This window comes from Zonotrichia leucophrys, chromosome 11 (assembly GCF_028769735.1).
Source record: "Zonotrichia leucophrys gambelii isolate GWCS_2022_RI chromosome 11, RI_Zleu_2.0, whole genome shotgun sequence".
NCBI lineage: Eukaryota > Metazoa > Chordata > Aves > Passeriformes > Passerellidae > Zonotrichia > Zonotrichia leucophrys.
The window spans coordinates 8,210,484-8,231,062 of NC_088181.1; the positions used below are offsets into that span (position 1 = coordinate 8,210,484).

Below are 20,579 nucleotides of genomic sequence, written 5' to 3' on the forward strand. Positions count from 1 at the left end.
ATTGCCATGCTGACTCTGTACAAAGGGAACAAAAACAAAGCGAGACTGCCTGAATGCCCTTTCTCAGCAGCTAAGTTAAACAAGGCTGATTCTGAATGGCAAAAGACTCTGAAGTTGCCACTAGAGATGATAATTTTTCAGTTTACCCTTGTCTGAATGCAGCAACAGGAATAAATTCTGACAGAAGAAAAACTGACAGTTTTTGCCATTTAAATACATGCCCAAAGGCACTGCTTAGAAGTAGGATTCTTAGATTATGAACAAAAACTCCCTTCAGTTTTCTTCTCCCTCACAGCAAAATCCTACAGGAGCATCTCCCAGGTGGGGTGATGCTTACCTGAACAGACCCTGCTGTGTTCATCTCCTCAGAGAACAGAGCAGATGGGACAGTCTCCATTGGTACAGTCCCAAGTAGCAACTTCAGAAGATAAATGTTTATTTTACCTCCTTCCTCTCCTTTGAGTTGAGGCTGGCTTTCCCTGCTGCCTTCCTGACCTTGCACGTTGGAGATGAAGGTGGGAAGCAGCAAGCACTTCTTTCAAACTGAGGAGCAACAAAGGACTGCTGGGGCATGAACACAGGAGCAGAGAGGCCAGAGTTACAGGTGATGGTGGCTTCTAACAGGAAAGGTGACCTGCAGGTATTAACTCTCAGGGTTAAAGCACCACAAGGAATGATGCTGCACTTCAGAAGAGGACAGACACAACCTCTCAGTCCTCCACGGGTGTGAGGCACACCCTGCAGCTTGGGGGAGAGAAGAGCAGCACACAGAGATGAAGTCACACAGCAAACTCAGAGGCAGGGCCAATGTGTACTGGCTCCTAGCTATGCCTCCTACAGGGTCACCTCCTCTCCACCCTGCACTTCTTCCCTTCAGAGTGGACACTACCTGTATGTGCAGCCTGGCTGAGAAAGCCTGGCAGTGCTGTGCAAGTGTTGGTAACTCAGCTGTGTGCCTAATCCAGATCAGGGATTTTCCTTGCTGTGCCACAATTCCTTTGCTTTTTCAGCTTATCCACTTGTAACAGCCACAGGGCCTGAAGGCAAGATCAGACAAATAACAAAGGGCAATTTTAACTGCAGGGTTTCCCCCAGGCCTTCACCCTGCATGGGGTGGCTGCACCCAGAGCCAAATGGAAAAGCCAAGCTGGTTTGGAGCCCACCAGCAGCAGGAGGCACAGATTCATCCAGCTTTCCCAAAGCAGCATTGTGTCTGGGCTGCTCAGCATCTCCACTGCTCTGCAGACACGCTGGCCTTGCCTCACATCCTCCTCATCCTCATCTGTGCCTCTGGTAATGCAGAGGGTGCTGGTCTCGTGTGCCCAGCTCTCCCCACATCCCCAAATCCACGGATCATGAAGTCAGAGTTTCTGTGTTCAGTTAAGCTGCTAACAAAGCAAGTGCCCCGAGACACTGGGTGAGTCTGTTCCACCACACACAACCTGCTCCCCCACCAAATCCTCTCCAAGCAACCTCCCCACTTGTTTCAACCTGCTGACATAAGGGTGAATGGCTGGCAGGAGAACGTCAAACATGGTTTCAGGCTGCTCTAGGGATGGTTGTGTGGGAACAGCCCACACCCCTCTCCTGAGCACACGCTGGGACCAGTGCACTCTGTACACTACTCACTTCTGAGGTCATGCAGCTACAGCAAGGGGAGCACCTTTGTTCCTGCCACATGTGTCTGCCTTAAAGGGCTATGAAAGCTGCTGGCTTTGTTTAGCACTGGGATCCATGCCTTTCAATCCCCTTCCCACAGTTTTCAATACAGACAGCTGTGAGACCTTCCCCAAACTCTTTTCCTTGCTTCTTTCTTTGAGTTTGGGACAAGGTTAATCTGATTTTGCCAAATAATTTTCCGGAGATCCCAAGGATGACTATTTAGTGATTGAAGAGCTGGAGCATCACAAGGCTAATGAAAAGGTCTTTTTCCCAAAAAGTTTTTGATAGTCAGCCGAGAAAGCAAAAGCAGGAGACTCCAGGAATCTCTCAGTGCCTCTCACATTACATCCTCCCCTTTGTTGTTCATATTTAAAGCGTGCAAAGCCCCATATATTTAATTCCCTGTACATTGCTTGGTCTCCTGCATTGCAAGCAGGACTATGTCATGAGAACTCTAGCACAGCACATCCTTACCCATCAATTTTGGGAAACAGGGCTGGGCTGTGGTAAGCAGTAGACCAAGAGGAACATTGTTTTATTCCCTGTAGGATCTCCACATGCTTTCCTACCCCCACACCATTTGGAGGAAGCAGCAGGGAAAAGAGCAGCATGTTAGACACTTCATTCTTTGGCCTTTTTCATATCTGCAAATACAAGTTTCTTATTAAAAGATAAAGAAAAACCCTTTCATCCTCTATGTCCCAACCTAATCTTTAAATACCCAGTGAAATATAAGTAATTGAGAGATGCCTTTGGCAGCTGTGGGCTCACTCATCCCTTTCATGTACGTAGGCAGAAGATGACTAGGACTAAGGGTTGCTTAAGTTAAAACTGACAGTGTGATCACTGTGCCTGGCAATGAATATTAAAAGCAATGACAAGATTGACTTTATCTAGCTCCACTGTAGCTTCTACTTTTTTTTTTTTCTTTTTTCCATTTAAATGCTCCATTCCTCATTTCTTACTGCAAGGATCTGAGTCAGGAAAATACAGCTCAGGCTGACAACTTCCAAAAGTGCCTGCTAAAGCCCAGCTTGTAGTATGCCAAACTTAAAACACTTAAAAGAGCTCAGCTTACAAAGCAACACAATTTCCTGAGAATAAACACGAATAAAAACACTCCTTGAGTGTCATGTGCTGCGCACACGTTTGAAGTTTCAAAGAGGCACCCCTTGTTTTTTTTTTTCTAAATGTTGGGCAACGTTGCTAAATCCTTTTTCACCTTCACAACCAGTTCTGTTCTCTCAGAAGTGACTGCAGAGAGGCAGTAACCAAGTGGAGCTCTCCCACATGCTCTAGGGACCACGTTAGCTCCAGTTTCTGCTCCCAGCGATGACAGATGTTTTCCTGAATGTGCAAAATTCTTTTTTTTCCCTAAAGAAATGCCCTAAAAGCTGCTAAGTGTCTCTAACTGAATGAGTGGTGGTTAAACAAGGGTATAAGACAGAATAAGCAAGTTGCCAAAATGCCTTCTCCCTTTAAATAGGAGAGAGCTCCAGTGCCTGCACAGACTTGCTCCAATGCCCAAATTGCTCTCACCACGAATATGTACCTTATTTCTAGCCTCAGCTTTCAGTCACTGCTTACAGCTGCTTCTTGGTGGGCTGGGTCAAAGAGCACCTCCTTCAACTGAGAATTACATCCTTGTGCTGAAAACTACAGGCTAAGGTCAAGTCATGATTCCTCCTACCCCAAAAGCTCTCATGTTAATCAGAGCCACCATGTGATCCAAAAACTCCTGCTGAATTTTGTACTGGATGTGGGAGCTGTTTCCAAGCAACAGGGCTAAAACCTTGGGCTGCCCAAGGTCACAGAGGATATCTCTGCTGAGGAGTGCACTTAGGCACTTGTGCAGCTGCTGCCCTGAACTCCACAGAGAGCATGCAAAGCCTCCTGGGGGATCCCCTCCTATGTTAAACATGGGCCAGCTGGTTCCTCTCCAGCTGCAGAACAAACCTAAGCACAGCTCTCCCATGGGCTTCCAGCCCCACCTATTCTACAGCAAGGATGGAGGCAGCAACAGCACTGCTCGGGTGTCCATGGCAGAAATATTCTCCTCCAGCTCCCAGGGTTTCCCCTCTCCACTGTTCTCACCCCACAGTGATGCACAAGCACTGCTGGGTCCCACACTGCCATCAAGCATTGCTCTGGGCTCACCTCTTCAGGCTGCCTCACAGTATCAATCTGATCATTACAACTCCATGAGGGGCAGGGACCCAATTCTTGCTACCTCTTTCCCCTCTCCCTGTCCTTCAAAGGAAAGAGACATTTGCTATCAGTCAGCTAGGAACAGTGTTCTCCTTGAGCATCTTGTCATCACAGTTTGTCCTCTTAAATCCTTCTGAAGTTACAAGATGCTTGCTGAAAGCTGATGGTCAAGAGCTTGCACAGCAAAATTGAGCTCAGCCTGGCCACTTTGTAAATAGTTTTATTGTACATGGAAAAAAGGTATGAAAGCCCTGCACAGGGCATAAACAAGCTGACTGTACATAATGGACATTGTTAGGTGTCTGAATAGGTCACTGACTCAAAGGAAAGTTCAGCTCCACAATGCAGGTCTTGAGCCTTGAATTCAAGTAAAAGCATCCCTGTGCACTCACACCCCATGCATTCAGCACAGCTGGATCTTTTTGTATTTCTCACTGTCCATTTCCTCCTGAATTTCCCTAGTTTCCTTCCATTTGTATTATGAGCCTTTGTTCTTTCTCTGCCCTCTTCCTCCTTCTATTTTGAAGTGTACAGATGGAGTCTAAGGGTGGGGAAGCAAACAGTTACAGCATACTAGAAAAACAACTTTCACAGCTTAGTAAAAATAGGATAAACCAACTCTAGCACTGTATGGAAGCAGTGACCCCTGTTGCAAGAGACAGAACCCTGTCAAAATGCAGCTAAAAAGAATTTTGTATGTTAAGAAGTTAAAAATAGGGTCCTTCAAGGAATTAATTTCATCCTAGCCTTTGTTAGTTGTTAAATCCTTGCACATGAGGCTTTGCATTGGGACATCCGTCATCCATCATGGTGGATGGGAATGTGATAGGACAAGGGAAAATGGCTCTAAACTGAAAGAAAGGAGGCTTAGATGAGTTATTAGAAAGAAATCTCCCACTGTGAGGTGGAAAGGCATTGGCACAGCTTGCCTTGAGAAACTGTGGATGTCCTGTCTCTGAAAGACTTCAGGGCCTGGTTGGACGGGGCTTGGAGGAACCTGGTCTAGTGCAAGGTGTTTGTGCCCAAGGCAGGGGGTGGAATGAGATGATTCTTTTAAGATCCCTTCCAACCCAAACCATTCTAGGATTCTAAGAATGTTCTTCTTCCCATCAACAGGTCTTGAAGTATGAGAAGCATTTGTGCAGTAGTTAAACTTTGAACATGGCTTAATTGAGATAATCTGAACAGCAGGTCTGAGTGTCCCTACAGTCTCTCAGTGTAAGAGAAAGATAATTGCACAGTGACAGCCTGAGTTTGGGTCTGACACCAGTGAGCTTCTCCTTTGGGGTCAGACAAGTCCCAGATTGCCTACTAACAAGATGAATTTTGTAAGAGGTGCCTGCTGTGAAGAACAAGCCCAGAAGCTGGGTCACTGATGTACAGCTGAGAAGCACAAGCTGAGAGAGGTTCTCACCTCTAAGGACAGAGCCAGGAAGTGCTGGAATACCTGCAGAAGTTGTCTAGTTGTTATGGGCATCACTTTGTTTTGGGTTTCACACTTAGGAGTGCCCCTCACTGAGGTCCAAAACACTCTGTGATGTCAGGGTTGTTCTGGGACCAGGGTAGGTCCTGCCCCAACAGAGCAGCACAGACAAGCTTCATACATTTTCTACAGCCTTTCTTTCCAAATATTCAAAGAAACCTGCATGCATTAAAACCACCATCAAGACTTCTGCAGCACTTGAGACTAGCAGAGCTGTCAGCTCTTTCAGTGATAATAATCACCTGTCAAAAATGCAGATCAGACTGGAGAAGAAATAAGGGTTAAAAGGAAAAGCATCAATAAGTACCTTGAGCTGGAGTCAAGGCAATCACGAGACTGAATTCAGTTGCTTTGGTAAGTGTCTTTTAATTCAATATGTTCCTCCTTTAGTGCAGGGGCCTTAGGGTGACTCCACAGTAGTTTTGTGCCTGTGGCTTTAAATTTGCTAATAAATAGTCTATGCACTCATACATACCATGGTCATGGGGAAGGGAGAAAAGAGAAAGATTTTAGATTACAACAAAACCAGCATTTGTCACTTGCTGGTTGGTGTGAGAGGCAGATTCCAGGCTCCTGGACTGAGGAAGAATATCTTCTGTTCCACTTCTGATGTGCTTGGCTGCCTTATGCCAAAACCTGTTTTGAATCCATTAATGAGACTAGGCTGAGTCTACATAACTTCTTAATGTGCCAATGGAAAAAGGGCACTTGGGCATATTTCTGGGAACAACAGACATCCAAAATTCCCACCACTGTCACATGAAGCACTGCTCTATGGCCAGCTCCCTCCTCAAAATCCACTTTCTCCCTAAAGTATCAGCAAGTTGTCACTGATTCCTCTGTGGGGAACACAGGAACTTGATGAGATTCACTTTTCTCTCTGTAGTGGCACCTCAGCACCAGCTCCTCCAGCACTGCTGCTGTGTTGCCATCCAGGTTCACACACACTGCTGAGATCACACTCAGACACGTGGATCAGGTTTTGATGCCCATCTGCTCTGAGGCCATGAGTGGATCTGCTCCTGCTAGTAAGGATAATGGGAATGACAAGGAAGTGTTTTTATTCCTGTAGTGCCCCATCCTGCTCTAAAGGGACCCCTCAGCACCACAACCATGCCCCTCTCCTCAAGTGAGGATGAGCTGGAAGCCTGCAAGGGCAGGGCCCACTGTTGGTAGAGATGGGGCCTGTGCCTGAGAGAGTGCCTTTCTCCAGAGAGCTGGAGAAGAGATGCAAAAGCTTCTTACAGCAAAATGAGAATAATTCCAGCATATGAAAATAAAGTCCTCTTTCCCAGACTGTTAAGGCACTAGTAGACTACTTTTCTAAAAAAAAAAACTAAGTAAAAGGACACAGCAACAGTTAATAAAATGGGCAGCAGCATTTTTTGGCAGAAGTAATTTAAGGCTAACCTCCTGTTCCATAAGCAGTGGCAGCCTAAATGGGAAGGATTGCTGAGTCAGCTTTTGATTTGGACTTCACAATGTGCTCTATGTTTTCCAGCAGGCTCTAATCTGCTAGGGAAAGCTGAACTGGGGGAAAGAGGGCAAACATAAGAACTTTGAATAAATGTGGAAATAAATATATGGAATTCAAGCCTCTGTTTAATCAAAAAGGTGAAGAAAATGTATCATGTTGTCTCTGAATGAGTTCTGACTGCAAAGACCACAGGCACCCGCAGCTGCATGTGACTCCAGAGATGATGTGCTAGCACATAACCTATTTATTCTTGCAAGTCTATGCAACAGCAAATGATAATCCTAATAGTAACTAATCCTACTAGTAACCTTAACACATTTACACATAGAACAGTTTTCAAAACAGAGATTGCTCCAAAGGGCCTGGTTTATCCAGGGCCTTGCCTCAACCACTGCTCTGGAACACACACCTAAGAGAAGAAAGTATAAAATGGTTCTTCCTTGGTGCATGTTTCCTGCCTTGAGAAAAGAAGCTTGCTTTGGAAAGATTAAGGTCTTTAACTAAGAGTGAAGTTCCTTCACAATTTAAATCTACCCATGACAGTGGCTCCAGCACTCAGCTGTTGCAGGGCTGTTGTAGCACGTGATGCTGGCAGTCAGGCTGGTTTCAGCTAAGTGCACTGAAATAGCTCAGCAAAAAGATCCAACAACCAGAGATGTGAGAGGAATAGTGGGAGCACAACAGCCAGTGGCCAGATGATCTGGCTGACGCTGCAGGAGCCCAAGCCTGAAAGAAGAGTCATGCGAAGGACCACGCTGTTAACAGTATCTTTTGCAAGTAGCCATGAAAAGCTTTTATATTCAAATAAAGGACTTGGCAGAGAAAAATCACTTCCTCATTTACTCTCTCCACACTGAGTGAAACTTCAGTTGAATTAAGAGACTGGGTTACTATTCCCCTCCCTGTCTCCTGCAGCCTCTCAGCAGTGTTTGCTTTTCACATGAAGATAGTTATCCTAATTTTTTATCAGCTTGCTTTTCCTTCACCAACTAACCTTGCTGAGGTGCCCAAACTCTACAGTGTGCACAACTGCCATACACACTAACTCAAAACAATTTACTCCCAGGATGCTCCCTGATGCAGCAGGTGCTGAGACCCCTCTGGCACAGCACAAAAGGGGAGTCCCCTCCTGCACAGCTTTACCCTGCCCAGAGGAGTCCCAGTTGTGCCAGGATGTTCTCTGCTACCCTCATCAACAGTTACCTCTTTATTGTGAAGGCTTCTTGTAGCAAGAGCTACATTCTATATTCTGCAAAAATTAACTTAGGAGACACTACTAGTAATGTTGTAGATAACACTTATTACAACCAGTGAATGCAAAAGCCAGAAAATATCCTACAGGCAGCTCCCCACCTTCAGAGCAGCAGGGGAGGCGGAGGGGCTGCACTGCCCAAAGTGCCAGACCTCTGTGAGCCAGCCCAGGCGCCCCAGCAGGCACTACCCAGCAAATCCCACCTGCAGAGAACTGATCAGACCAGCACAGGAGGCACAAAGCCAGCTTAGATCTGACAGCAGCACAGCTCATCCTGCACAAAGCCATGCTTTGCTAGCAAGCCCTCTGAGAACTGGCAGGTACACTGTGTGTGGAGCCAGCTCAGGAGTCTGCAGGCTTCTTACCATTTATTCACAAGCTGTGATGGGGAAGAGGCAGCTGCACAGGCAGGAACCCCAGCATGTTTGACTGTGTATTAGCTCATGGCTCAAAGTCCTGAAGGGAGTGCAGAGATGAGAACATTTAAAGTTACTTTAAAAAGTTTCTCAGCCCTCAGTGTGCCTTCTGAATGACTGTTGAACTTGATGAAGAACCACACAGCAGAAGTACTTGATACTCTCTGAACTGAGGCTCTGGGGATGATGACCACCCACCACATCCAGCTTCCCCAGCCCTGAGCATTTCCAAGGAATGGGGTCTTCACCTCTTCCTGCACAGCAATCAATCCAGAGGCGCCTGGGTTTCTGGGCAGCTGCTCTCTTTTTAGTTACATCACAAATCAAAGTAAATAAAAAAACTGTCAGGGGCCTCTTCCAAAAACTCAGCCTGAATCTCTTCCATTTTCAGCCCCACAGCCTGGGGACCCAACAGGACCCCATCCATTATTTCTCCATCTGAAGCATGTTACCACTTTGCAAAGCTCTTCCTTTTATTTTACACACCATTGAATTCCCCATGGCATTCAGCACAATCTCTGAGCTGATGCTTCAAGGTTCCCAGATTGTCACAGCCACAGCCCTGTTAAATTGGTATCAATATTTAAAATCAAGAGGCCTCTTCCTCCAACACAATCTGCATTTCCAGGTTTATCACAAACAGTAAAAAATTCATGTGTGTACATTTGGCTCAAGGTGCCCATATGAAAGCAGATTCACTCATGCATCAGCCAGACAGCTGACATCCATCCTGACATTTATCTCCATGGATGAGGAAAGATGAATCACTCACAGCTATACAGCTGGGGAGTTTGCCCTTGGTCAAATCAGTAAATGACATAAATCAGCCACTGTGCATCCTCAAATTCAGAGACAGGCACCTTGGGAGAGCTGGAGAGCAAGAGGGGCAGTGGCAATCTCTTCCACATGAAACAGGCATAAAGACAACCACATCCTAGTGACACCTAAATAAGATCCCCAAAAGCAGAGCTCAAGAAATCTGCTGTACTCTGACATATTTGTAATTGTTTCAAATGATTTGTTCAACAATTAGTTGCTACTGTTGATTAAGCTCAAAGAAAGGATTTTTCATTTATTTGAGTTGAAGAACTCAAAATTAGATACAGCTCTAGAAAATGGTGCTAAAGCCCAGAGTCTCTCCTGCAAAGCACAGATCCTGACAAGAAAAAGGACACTGAAACTTTGCATTTTTTCATTGTTACTAAAAAAAAAACAAACAAAAAACAACAGCAAGAAGCCAGGGTGGGCTCATAAAGGCACTGTGTTCCAACACAGCTGTACATGCTGCTCAAAACTGCTTCAGGCTGAGATGTTTGTGCTGTTTTAGTCTGGATGGCACTCAAAGCCTTCCTTTTATTTCAAGAACAGATCTGACTCCAAATAACCTAGTGTGACACCTGCCACTGAGTCCCACACTTGTTCAAGACTACTTCACTGGCTAAGGACAAGCAGCACAAATACCTGCTGACCTGGCTCCACATGAGCAGGTCAGGTTGTGGAGCAGGAAGGTACCAAAGCTGACCAGAGGATCCCTGTGCCATGAAGAGACAGGAAAGCACTTTTTGTAACAGCAGTGCTACCTACTTCCCATCCTGCCTGCATAGTGCTAAAGGAAGGAGGCAGCAGGAAACTTTTTCCCAGGAGACATCTGTTTGTAATAAAAAGAAGTAGAAGATAGACAGCTCTGTAGTGTCCATCAACAACAGCTATGACCAACTAATATTCACCAATAAACTTTTACTTCCAAAGGCTTTGAGAAAAGTAAGGATGAAAAACCCTCGCCCATTTGTTTGAGTGCAGGTATTCTGTCCCCATAAAAAATCCAAACCCTGCCCTACAATCACAATAATGACCAGGGGAAAGCTGCTAAGCACCCTGACTGTCCCACAGGACCTGTAAAGCTGCTGCTATACTACTCCTTCAAAAGATTCTTAAGGGTCCTTGTTAAACTCAGCCATGAAACCATAAGGCCAGGATGGAGACAGCTATCCTGTACAGCCTTCAAAGTCAGCCCAAAGCACATGACCTGTTTTGTGCTGGTCTGTTTGCAGAGGCCATGTAATTCTCCAGAAGTGTTTTTGTTTCCAAAACAAATGCTACACACTTTGCTTTGACTTGGGAAAGTAGAAAAAATGCCTCCCAAAGCAAACAGCCAAATAGTGCTGGCGAGGCTCACAAATGCACGCGTGTGAGTGGGAAAGGAAATGAAGAGCCCTTCCAGCTTTCCAAAGGGATATTGCAAACAGCAGGGAGGGAGAAGGGATTTCACACATTAGGAAAAACACCATGATGGTGCTTGTCCTTAAAGCAGACGCTACAGAGAATGCCCTGGGCAGCACTGTCTGTTTAGCACTCTCTAGCACCCAGTGTTGGATGGAACCCCTTGTGGCAGGGGCACATCTCAGCACCGTGATGGCTGCAGGTCAGTGCTGTACAAACCACTGCTCAGCCACCTTCCTATTTTTCTGGCCTGAACAACTTTGCTGTGCATCATCCAGACCCTAGAGCAAAGCCAAGGACATCCCTGCATTCCAGTCCCCAGAGAGTCAGAGCTATCACATATACCAGCTGCTTCCTCAGCCGCCCTGCAATGGGAAACGTGCAGGTCACAGATGAGGAGGCAGACATGCTGCATCCCAGTCACAGTGTAAGGAAACAGCACAACCACACTGAAAAAAATCACTCTTCCAGTGTTCTCCCAGGAAAGTTACAAAATCTCATTTTTCACACGCTTACGCCTCTGCTGGGTTTTTGCAGAGCTTCCCTGTGTGAGCTGTACTGGCAGGGACGCAGCTCCAGAGGAGTCAGGAAGGTTATCCTGCCTCTAGCAGAGGGGAGGGGGTGGGGGGAGACAGAGATGAAGCCGGCTGAATTCCCACAGGCTTTGCATTATGAAAGCCATGAGCAGCAATCAGCCAGCCTTCCCGAGTTCTCTTTAACCCCTTCCTTGCTGCTAAACGAGAATCTGAACAGACCTCTGAACAGCAAACATACTGGTGTACAGCACACCCAACACGGCCTACACATACAAACTGAAGGCAAAACAGGCAAGAATCTAAAAAATCAGTCAATTACTTTCTTTCAGTATTTTCCAAGACATGCAAGTTTCCTCTGTACTTGCATTAATGGGTGCTGCAACCAGACCTGCTGCTCTCAAGCCTACAGCTTAAAGGGGGGGAAGAAAAGTGTTACAATCCAACTCTGCACATGCCCAGGACTTGTTACTTCAAGAAATGCCATCATTGTTCTCCAGCCAGGCAGCCAGCGATGAACAGGCATCACCATTGTCCACTGGCTGCCTGAGGGCTTTTAGTAACAGCACTGAAGTATGAGCTCTTGAAAGGGTACCAAAGCTTTTGCACAAAGTCAGATCAGATTCATATATATCCTCTATTATTTGCTGATAATCATAGAATCCTAGAACGGTTTGGGTTGGAAAGGATCTCATAAAAGATCATCTCATTCCATCCCTCTGCCTTGGCAGGGACACCTTGCACTGGATGAGGCTGCTCCAATCTCCATCCAACCTTGGACACTCCCAGGATGGGGCAGCCTCAGCTCCTCTGGGCAGCCTGTGCCAGGGCCTTGCCACCCTGACAGGGAAAAATCAATAGTAGATGCTGTGATAAGAGATGGCACAAAACACATCTTCCCCTGGGACTCCCAGGAAAAAGAGCGGTGTCCAACAGAAATGTCAAATAAATCTGTTCCCTCCACTGCCTGCCTCAGCGGGTACAAGAGCATGTCACACATGTCCTTGCACACCCAGGGGGACATCTGCTGCCAACCCAGCCCTGGTTATCTGCCTCTGCAGAGGGTCCCTCTGCACTGCCACTGCCTCAAGGACCTTGAAAGCTCTGAAAAGCACAACGGCAAGGGCCCCGGGGCAAGAGGACTGGGCTGTGACCCAACACATTAGTAAGGCTTTGAAACTCCTTGGATAGGGAAACGAAGTACTCCATGGCTTGGCAGACTGGATTAGAGCACCCTGGAGAGCTTGAGACAGACTGGAGCTTGTTTGAGGTGCCCTTTCAGCTCAGACTGTGCACCAGTTCACTTGAGGCTCAGTTTTTCTGCAGGAGTAAGAGCAGTGGAAAAAATGGGGGACTCTGCCACCCCCACACCAGGACAGCAACAGCTGAAGCGAATCCCAGCTATCCTAACCATCCTCATGGCAGAGGAAATCCCCATGGGCCAGGCACACACTTGCTCAGCCTCTCCTGGTCTTTTTCTAGAACCAAACAAAAGAGCAGTGCCAGAGACTGGTGCCAGCTGAAGAGGCTGCAGCTCTGAAGAGAGACCAAGCACCCTCCAAGAGCTCAGTCACACCAACACCTCCTTTCAGGCAGGAAGGGAGAAAGCTGGCATTAGTTGGCAACCAACCCTAATTGCTTGACTTCACATCTTGATATCAATCCAGCCAGCCTGAGCATGCCCATTTTCTAAACACAGTCCTGCACAAGGCTGACAACACACCATGCAGATCAAAGTTTTGGCTAACAAATGTGCTGGAAAATACTGGTGTGCTGATTTTCCATGAATGAGGCCACTAGTATGAGATTTTCCATGAATGAAGCCACTACTGTGTGAAAAGCCTGGGGCAATAGGACTGCCTGAGAGCAGAGAGCATCACTGCCACTCCAGCCGTACTTGGTTCATATTTTATGAAGAATGATTCAGCTGAACTTGCTCTTTGACATGAGAAAAAGGGAGGAACACAAGTGTGGGAAAGCAAGAGGATGTAGCACAAGCATCTGGTATGGGGGAGACACTCAAGGGAGATGGTAAGGCTCAGTTAATATGCAAGGAAGCACTATAAAAGCAAAATAAAACAGGAGTGGAAACAAAACCTGGTAGACACACACCCAAGGCATGGCACAGCTGGGAACAGGAGCTCTTATATCCACCTTCAATCCCAGGATTTGTCCATAAAGCAAGGCTGCCCTTCTCACCTCTCACTCCAACCAGCATGGGAAGATACAGGGGTTTCCCTCTGCAACTTTGCAAGGGGTCTGGAAGAAAAATTCAGCTGGCTTCATTCCCCATTAGCAGTTAATTTCCTCAGTCATTTTCACAGAGGGAGAAAGAGAAATGCCCGTGATCCAAGAGATGAAAGCATATGAAAATAAGCCTCATAAAACCTGTGCTGCCCTAAGGGAAAACTGCCCCACAACTTTCAATGGGGAATTATCAAAGGCCCCAGACTAGTGGGGGGTTGTTTTTATTTTATAAGACAGATGCTTTAGAGAAGTAAGTCCTCAAATAGCTGAGATTCCATTCTGCTGAACCTCCAACAAAACTAGAAAAAGAAACAGCTGATCCCACTTAGTCCAGCCCAGGATCCAGCTTAGCCACATCAAGACAGAGGACTGGAGTAAGGCACAAAGGACTGGAGAAAGAGCTGTACAGGCACTGCTGAACTCCTTTCCAAGAAGATGCCACTGCCCCAAAGAAAGGCAGCTGCACGCGTGGTAGCACGGCCACAGGAAAGCACAGCACACAGTGAAAGAATCTCATTCATTTCTCTTACAAACAGAGCCTGGGGTAGAAGGCATTGACTCATTTGGCCTGAGAACAAGAAAGAACTGCTCCTGGGAGACTAGTTTAAAACAAGGATGTTTAGTGCACGTTTTGCTTTGAGTCTGGGAGAGGGAGTATGAAACTTCCCACACTCAGAGCTCTGTTTCTTATCAAAGTAGGTTTAACATAAGCTCAGGAGAAAGAACTGTTCAGAAAAGGGGCAAAGTCCCAAAATGGCAGAGCTGTGCCTCTCATAGCTAAACCTCAGAGGTGACTGCAGCCCTGGATAAGGCTGTCTGCAGGCAGCAGCCAGGTCCCCAGCACAGGATGCAGTGGCAGAGTGGCCGTGGCTCACAGCTGGACAGCCAGACTCCCTGGGCTCCTCAGCGGGGCTGTGAACCCCTGAGGGTGCCCTCGCTGCTGCCAACCTGCACTGGCCGAGATGGGCACCCTCAGTGCTCTGGGCTCTCATTCCATGTGACACTGACTTCAAGGGGGGAGGCAGATGCTCAGATGATTTACAAGTGTGCAGTAATCAGCATCCAATATACTATGGCTGATGAAAACACTGCAGCACTGAACAGATCATCTTCCCCAACAACAAACTTCCCTTGCTGGACACATACAAACACCTTTCCACATTCATCCCTGTGATTAATCTCAGGTCCACTAGCAAATAAAACCAATATATTCCAAAAACTCACCTAGCCTCCTTACCACTTTGATTCAAGGAGTGGATATGTGTAAAACAGTAGACAGACACTAACAATGAATAATTAAAATGAAGCTAATAACAACCAGGGATCTAAGATCTGAAGAGAAATTATTCACTTGGAACAGCTATTGCCACATTTAATCTTTCACAATAAAAGCATATGAATAAGAAATAAGTAAAACTAGCTCTTGGGCACAGAGTATTGCCCCTGGCTGGTTCATCATGTTCACAGAAAAGTATGTCATGTGCTACTACACCCAGGCGTTTGGCTGTGGTGCAAGGGGCTGGATCTCTCCGGCTGGGAGAACAGCACTCTCTGGAGCACATTGAGGGAAGAGCAGGAGAAAGATGGGAAGCTTTGAATTCACTAGGAAGAGCACAACTATGCAAGTGCTTAAGTGACTGCTGAAAAAATTCTACCTCCAGCTCCCACAAAGGTCTTGGTCACTTGCTTTACTGGCATTCTTACTCATCCTGTACAAGAAAAATTCCAAGAGTTTTAGCTAAATAATTGTTTGCAGTTGATGCTGAGCTGAAGTATGTAAATTCTGCTTTCTGAGGAATAAAAGCCCATGGGATTGCTATGAAATGAAATTTCTCCCTAGAGGCATGCAAGTAATGCAGCACTTGCTCTGGATCATCCAAAGATTCCAAAAACTCAGAGCCTGTGCCTCTCTGACCAGTGTCCACATATGACCTCAAGTAACTAGTGTTGGTCATAATAGCAAGGAGATCCAGCCAACTCATACAGAAAGAGCATCTTTTGCAAGAAAAAACTTGGGATGCAAAGTAGCTCCTAGGAGGGACCAGGCTGGAGAGGAAGGTTGGCTTAGAAATTACAATAACCTGTCAAGATGGTGCAAACAGGCATCAGGCTCTCCCACCATCCCTATCCTCCCACAAAGACTGCCTCCTTGGCTCCTCCTGCACACTGAAGGTGGAAGAGAAGCCATAGACAGATGTCTTCCTGCTGGAGTCCCTCTACTCTAACATTAGCATGTAGCAGAGTAAATTATTATTAAAAGAAAAGGTTTGAAGCTTTTCACACCATTTAACAGTCAGTCCATGTGAACTGCTCGACTGTAGGCTCTGGGAGGAAGGCATCCATCACGAACAGGCTAGAGTTTATCTGGCTTTCTTTGTTCAGGGCAAGTATGTGTTCTCAGGGTCAGAGCTGTCCTGCAGTGCCTCTTCCTGCTGGGTCTTGTACTGAGGTCCAAACCCTTGGAGCCCCAACACAGCCCGGGGGTCGGCGAGCACAGCACCTCCTGAACTCTGCGGGGGCAGTGCCTGCTTGCTTCAAAGGCAAACTGTACCCGGTGTTTACACCAGCCTACAAGGCATGAAAAGGCCTAGGAGGTCAAATATCCACCACTGTAATTTCAGGCAGGATCAAACAGAAAGCAACAGCTGGGCTGAGTGAGCAAGTCCACGTTTAATTACAAATGGTTTCGGTAATAAGCAAAAGCAAGAACAAAGCTGGTGAAAAACCTTTTTCTTCCTGGCTTCTGTTCAGGCTGTATAGAAACAGCTGCCTAGAAGAGAATCTCAAATAAGATCCACCAACTACATTTGTTCTATTTTCAGGACTGCCACAGCAGCACTGTTCCCTGGGCAATGCCACCGTGCTTTGACAAGCACCAAGGACGGACAGACAGATTGCAGCTGCAGGGCTGGGTCTGTGCAGGGCTCTCCCAGCCTGGAGCTCAACCCCTGGGAGTCTCACAAGTACATGCACAGAGTCATTTTCCAGTAAGCTGCTTGGAGGATTTAATTTGCTTTAACATCCTCTGAATATGAAATGCTGCTGTAAAACGGGATTGCTAGCTCAGAGATGATGGACCCTGCTCACAGGTCCTACCTGCCTGGGAAGAGGGCAAAAAAAATCTCTTGGAGTACCAGGAATTCCCACTGATCCCTCCATCAGGTCAATGCATTTCATTTACAGACAGGATCTCCTCTTGCTTTCCCCAAAAGGTCCTGGAGCAGTGGTTAAGGATAAGAAATGAGCCCTAAGACACACAGACAAGAAGGCTTAGCTGGGTGGGTGGAGGGCTTTTTTTAGATGCTGGGAGCCTTCCACCCATTTATTGGGGCAGCAAGTGAGAAGAAATCAGTGGGTCCCCTCACACATCTGATACCTCTGATAGCATCAGCAAGATCCTAACAGAACCCAAGAGCACAACAGAAACAACTGGAACTGAGTATCACAACCCCAAACCTCTGCAACAAACCCACACCCACTGCTGACAGAACTGTATGTCACAGGGGGACACGATGGGAATAATGTGAAGGCTGGGAAACCATCACATCCCTGGGAACCAAGGGCTTCTGACCTTTCTAGCAAAGCCTGCTGAGAGAACTGGGTGGGTTGTTTTGTACTCCTGGCTTTAATTACAGCCAAGTGTTTAAGTTATTCTCCTCCAACCACCCCCATGTCCCTCACAAGCACAAATCTAGCTTTTTATAGCACATCCGGTATGGATGTTAAACACATTCAGGAAATGCACTTTCAGCCCCAAACATCCCCTCCCCTGAATCAGTCAGGGTTTGTAACACGGACACGTGGAGCCGGATGTTTGGTTTTGTGACCGTTGCTTTTCTGGGTTACTTCTGTCTGTTTAGAGAAGGGAAATTCAATAAATGCAGGGCAGGCTGGCTGCATTCAGAAATGATACATGCTGCTTGCAAGGTGAAGAAAGAAAAGCCAGATGGAGAAGCCACTATTAGCTGCTCAAATTCCCTGCACACAGGGCAAGGCTTTTTTTTTTTTTTAATAGCTGACAAAGCTCCTGGGGGCTGACAATGGCTCACAGCACAGTGGGTGTCCACAGGCACAGCTCAGATCCCAAAATCATGTTTTTCACTGCCTTGTGGCAACAGACTGGGGCTCTCCCATAATGCATAAGGGAAAAATGCACCCTCTCCCCTAAAACTTCTACTTTAAGCAGACAAAAGGTGCAAAGAACTGTCAGGCTATGCCAGGCTCTGTCGGTCCCCAAGCACTGCTCTGGCATGTCACCAAGGCTTGTGACTCTTTGCTCCAGAGCAGCAGGGTCTGGATAGCTTGGCTCAAGTCTAAAACCTGACCTTTGTAATTTGCTTAACATATGGGGCTTGCCTCTGGCTTTAAGGAATACCACAAACCTGCTAGTAATTTTCTCACCTGAAAATACCCTGGCTGGCTTCCCAGCTGGAAGCATCTTCCTAAGCCCAAAGGCAAGCATGTTTGCTGGCAGTCTCAGGATCAGTCTCAGACACCAGTCCAAGACTCTCAGATCAGAGGGCCCAGGCTGGCCAGATTGCCCCAGAGAACCTCCTGCTAAAGCCTCAAGAGAGCTGGGCTGTTCACACACTGCTCCAAACAGCACTGCTGCTCCTCTGCCATAGGAGCCCTGCACCAAGCCAGGATGCCCTGCAGGAGGCTGTGAAAGGGAAGGCTTTTGGGGTGTCCTGCACTGGGGTTTGGTGCTCTGGAGAAAGGCGAGACACACAAGCCCAGGATATTTTTCCCCACCCTTCTCCACAGCCAGCTCTCACCTCATGTTCTGGCCAAGCAACTGTCAGTAGGACATCACACATCAGCAAGCTGAACAATGACCTAATTAGGCTGCTTCAAAATAATCTCACTGAAGGAAAGTTAAAGTCCTTGAACTCATTATTTCTTATATTGATTTTTAGTCTACTTTTTTCCATATCTGATGTGAATTCTTCAGGTATCTGCAACATTGATTCAAACTGAGCTGTGGCTATTACTGCTGAGCAATCCAAGCTCCAGCAAAAGCAACCATGTCCCTTGGTAATGACCAGGCTGCAGAGGTCCACTGGGCACCCAGCTCCTCCCCTGGGCCTGTAAGGAACAGGAGCAAACAGGGATCTCTGCTGAACTGGAAGGTGAACAGCCCCTGGAGCTTTCCCAGGGGGCTGCCAGACCTGTCTGCACTCAGAGCAGCAGGCTGGAGGACAGGTTTGAAGACATGGGATCACCAGCAGCGTGCACAGTGTGCAGCTGCCCCAGCTTCAGCTGCCACTCAAACAAACTTTGGCCACCAAAACTGCACAAAGAATGCCAGCCCAACCCAAGGCAAGTTTTCCAGCACAAAACCCTGTGCACAACACTTAGGTTACAATTGATGAGCTCTGCAGGGATGAACCCTTGTGCAGTGTGAACAAGAGCATGAAGACTGTGCTCATCTATGCCTTCATTCACTCAGAGAGCAGCAGCTGTCAAGGGCTGTGCACACACAGACAGACAGACAGACAGACACAATGCTTTCACTACCCTGAGCTGAGTACAAGCTATGCAACACTTAGTTGGAAAAATGAGTGACAATCCAGCTGCAGCAACTGAATAACAGCATCCCAGGGAAAGGCAGCCTTAACTCACACTGGAGAATTGCTCTAAGCTCACAGGAAGGACAGTGTATTTATTTGATGGGTATTGTTTCTGTGTGATCAAATCATATGCAGCTTAGGGCTTTCAAATATCAACGCAAACAACTGACTTAAATAAAAATCATCACTGGAACACAGAAGCATCTCCTCTATTCCTAAGAAGCTGGTGATCTCCCAAGCTCATCAGGAACCAGACTGGCATCTCAGATGCAAGGGGACTCGACCTCCTTGTATCTTTCACAAGCATTATGATAATCTCAGAATTAGGTGTTAGAGCTTGAACAGAAAAGTGACAAATCCACATCAAAATGATATTAGAGAACATCAAAGAGGCAAAAACATCTCTCATTTAAATGCTCACCCAAAGTCTCTAAGAAGCCACAGGGCAGCCTGACATGGCTTTTTATAGCCCTGAGAAGCACCTGTCAAAGGAACTGCAGGCAATCTCAGCAATGCTCCTTGGCTACCTGCAGTTTCATCAGGCTGCTTGAGACAGTCAAATCACTATTTCCTTACTGGGATGAATGATTTATGAGGATTAAGAAATGTGAGCCTGAACCTATGAAGTGAGTCACTGGAACTCACGGGCTGCCTCCCCCACTTCCCACCAGCCCAAACCATCACACCTTCCAGGCCTAGTCCTGCTCCCACTGAAATACTGCAGAAAGCAAACACCCATTAAATACTGTGGAGCTGCACTGTTGGCTCCTGTGCCATCTCTCTCACTGAGGGCCCATACACGGGCAGGGAAATCCCAAACTCACCCCGAGACTGTCGGCAGGGAAGCTGGAGCTGCTGCCTGCAGTTTCTCTTGCTGCTTCAGAAAAGATTTAGCTTCTTTTGAGTTTGAGTCTACTTCTTTAGTCACCCTGTTGGAGGAAAAGAGAAAAAACAGAGGGTAAGGAAGAGCTGTACTCAACAGTAAAATCAAAGATCCATCAAGGAAACACAGAAAACAGGTACAAGAGTCTGCACATCCCCTGCACAGAGATCACCTTCCTCAGCTGCAAGCTGAAGAACACACATCTTTGTTAAGATTTCATTCCAGTGGCAAACCCTCTACATTCATGGCAGAAAAAAGAAAAAGAGTAGCTAATTAGAGCTGGGGGAGGAGGGGATGTTTTTTTCTTTCCAGCAAACTGGAATGCTTATTCATTCGAAGAGGCCTGTGTCACTAGCAGCTACTAAATGCTCTCCTCAGGTCACTGGGGGCAATTCCAGGCTCTTAATTGGACTCTTGATTTTCTCATTGTTGGTCAGTGAGGCAGCTCTTCAGCCACCCTTGTCTCACAGCCCACAGGCTTGGCAACATCTGCAACCCAGAGCAGAGCATGGAAACTGGCTCTGGGGATGGGCAGAGGGAGAGAAAGGTCTGACAAGGCAGCATGTAGAAATTTACTCTCATTTTCTAGTTAATTTTTGTTTGAGGCCCCAAGGGTGCAAAATATTGA

General features: G+C 46.8%; 1 protein-coding gene across 1 annotated transcript in view; it reads right to left on the minus strand.

Annotated features, from left to right (window-relative positions):
• CFDP1 (craniofacial development protein 1) overlaps positions 1–20,579 on the minus strand; it is a 59,077-nt gene that overhangs the window by 22,551 nt on the left and 15,947 nt on the right. The window contains exon 5 of the mRNA XM_064723330.1: positions 19,893–19,997. Within this exon, the coding sequence (XP_064579400.1) occupies positions 19,893–19,997 (105 nt within the window). The remainder of the gene's footprint in view (positions 1–19,892; positions 19,998–20,579) is intronic.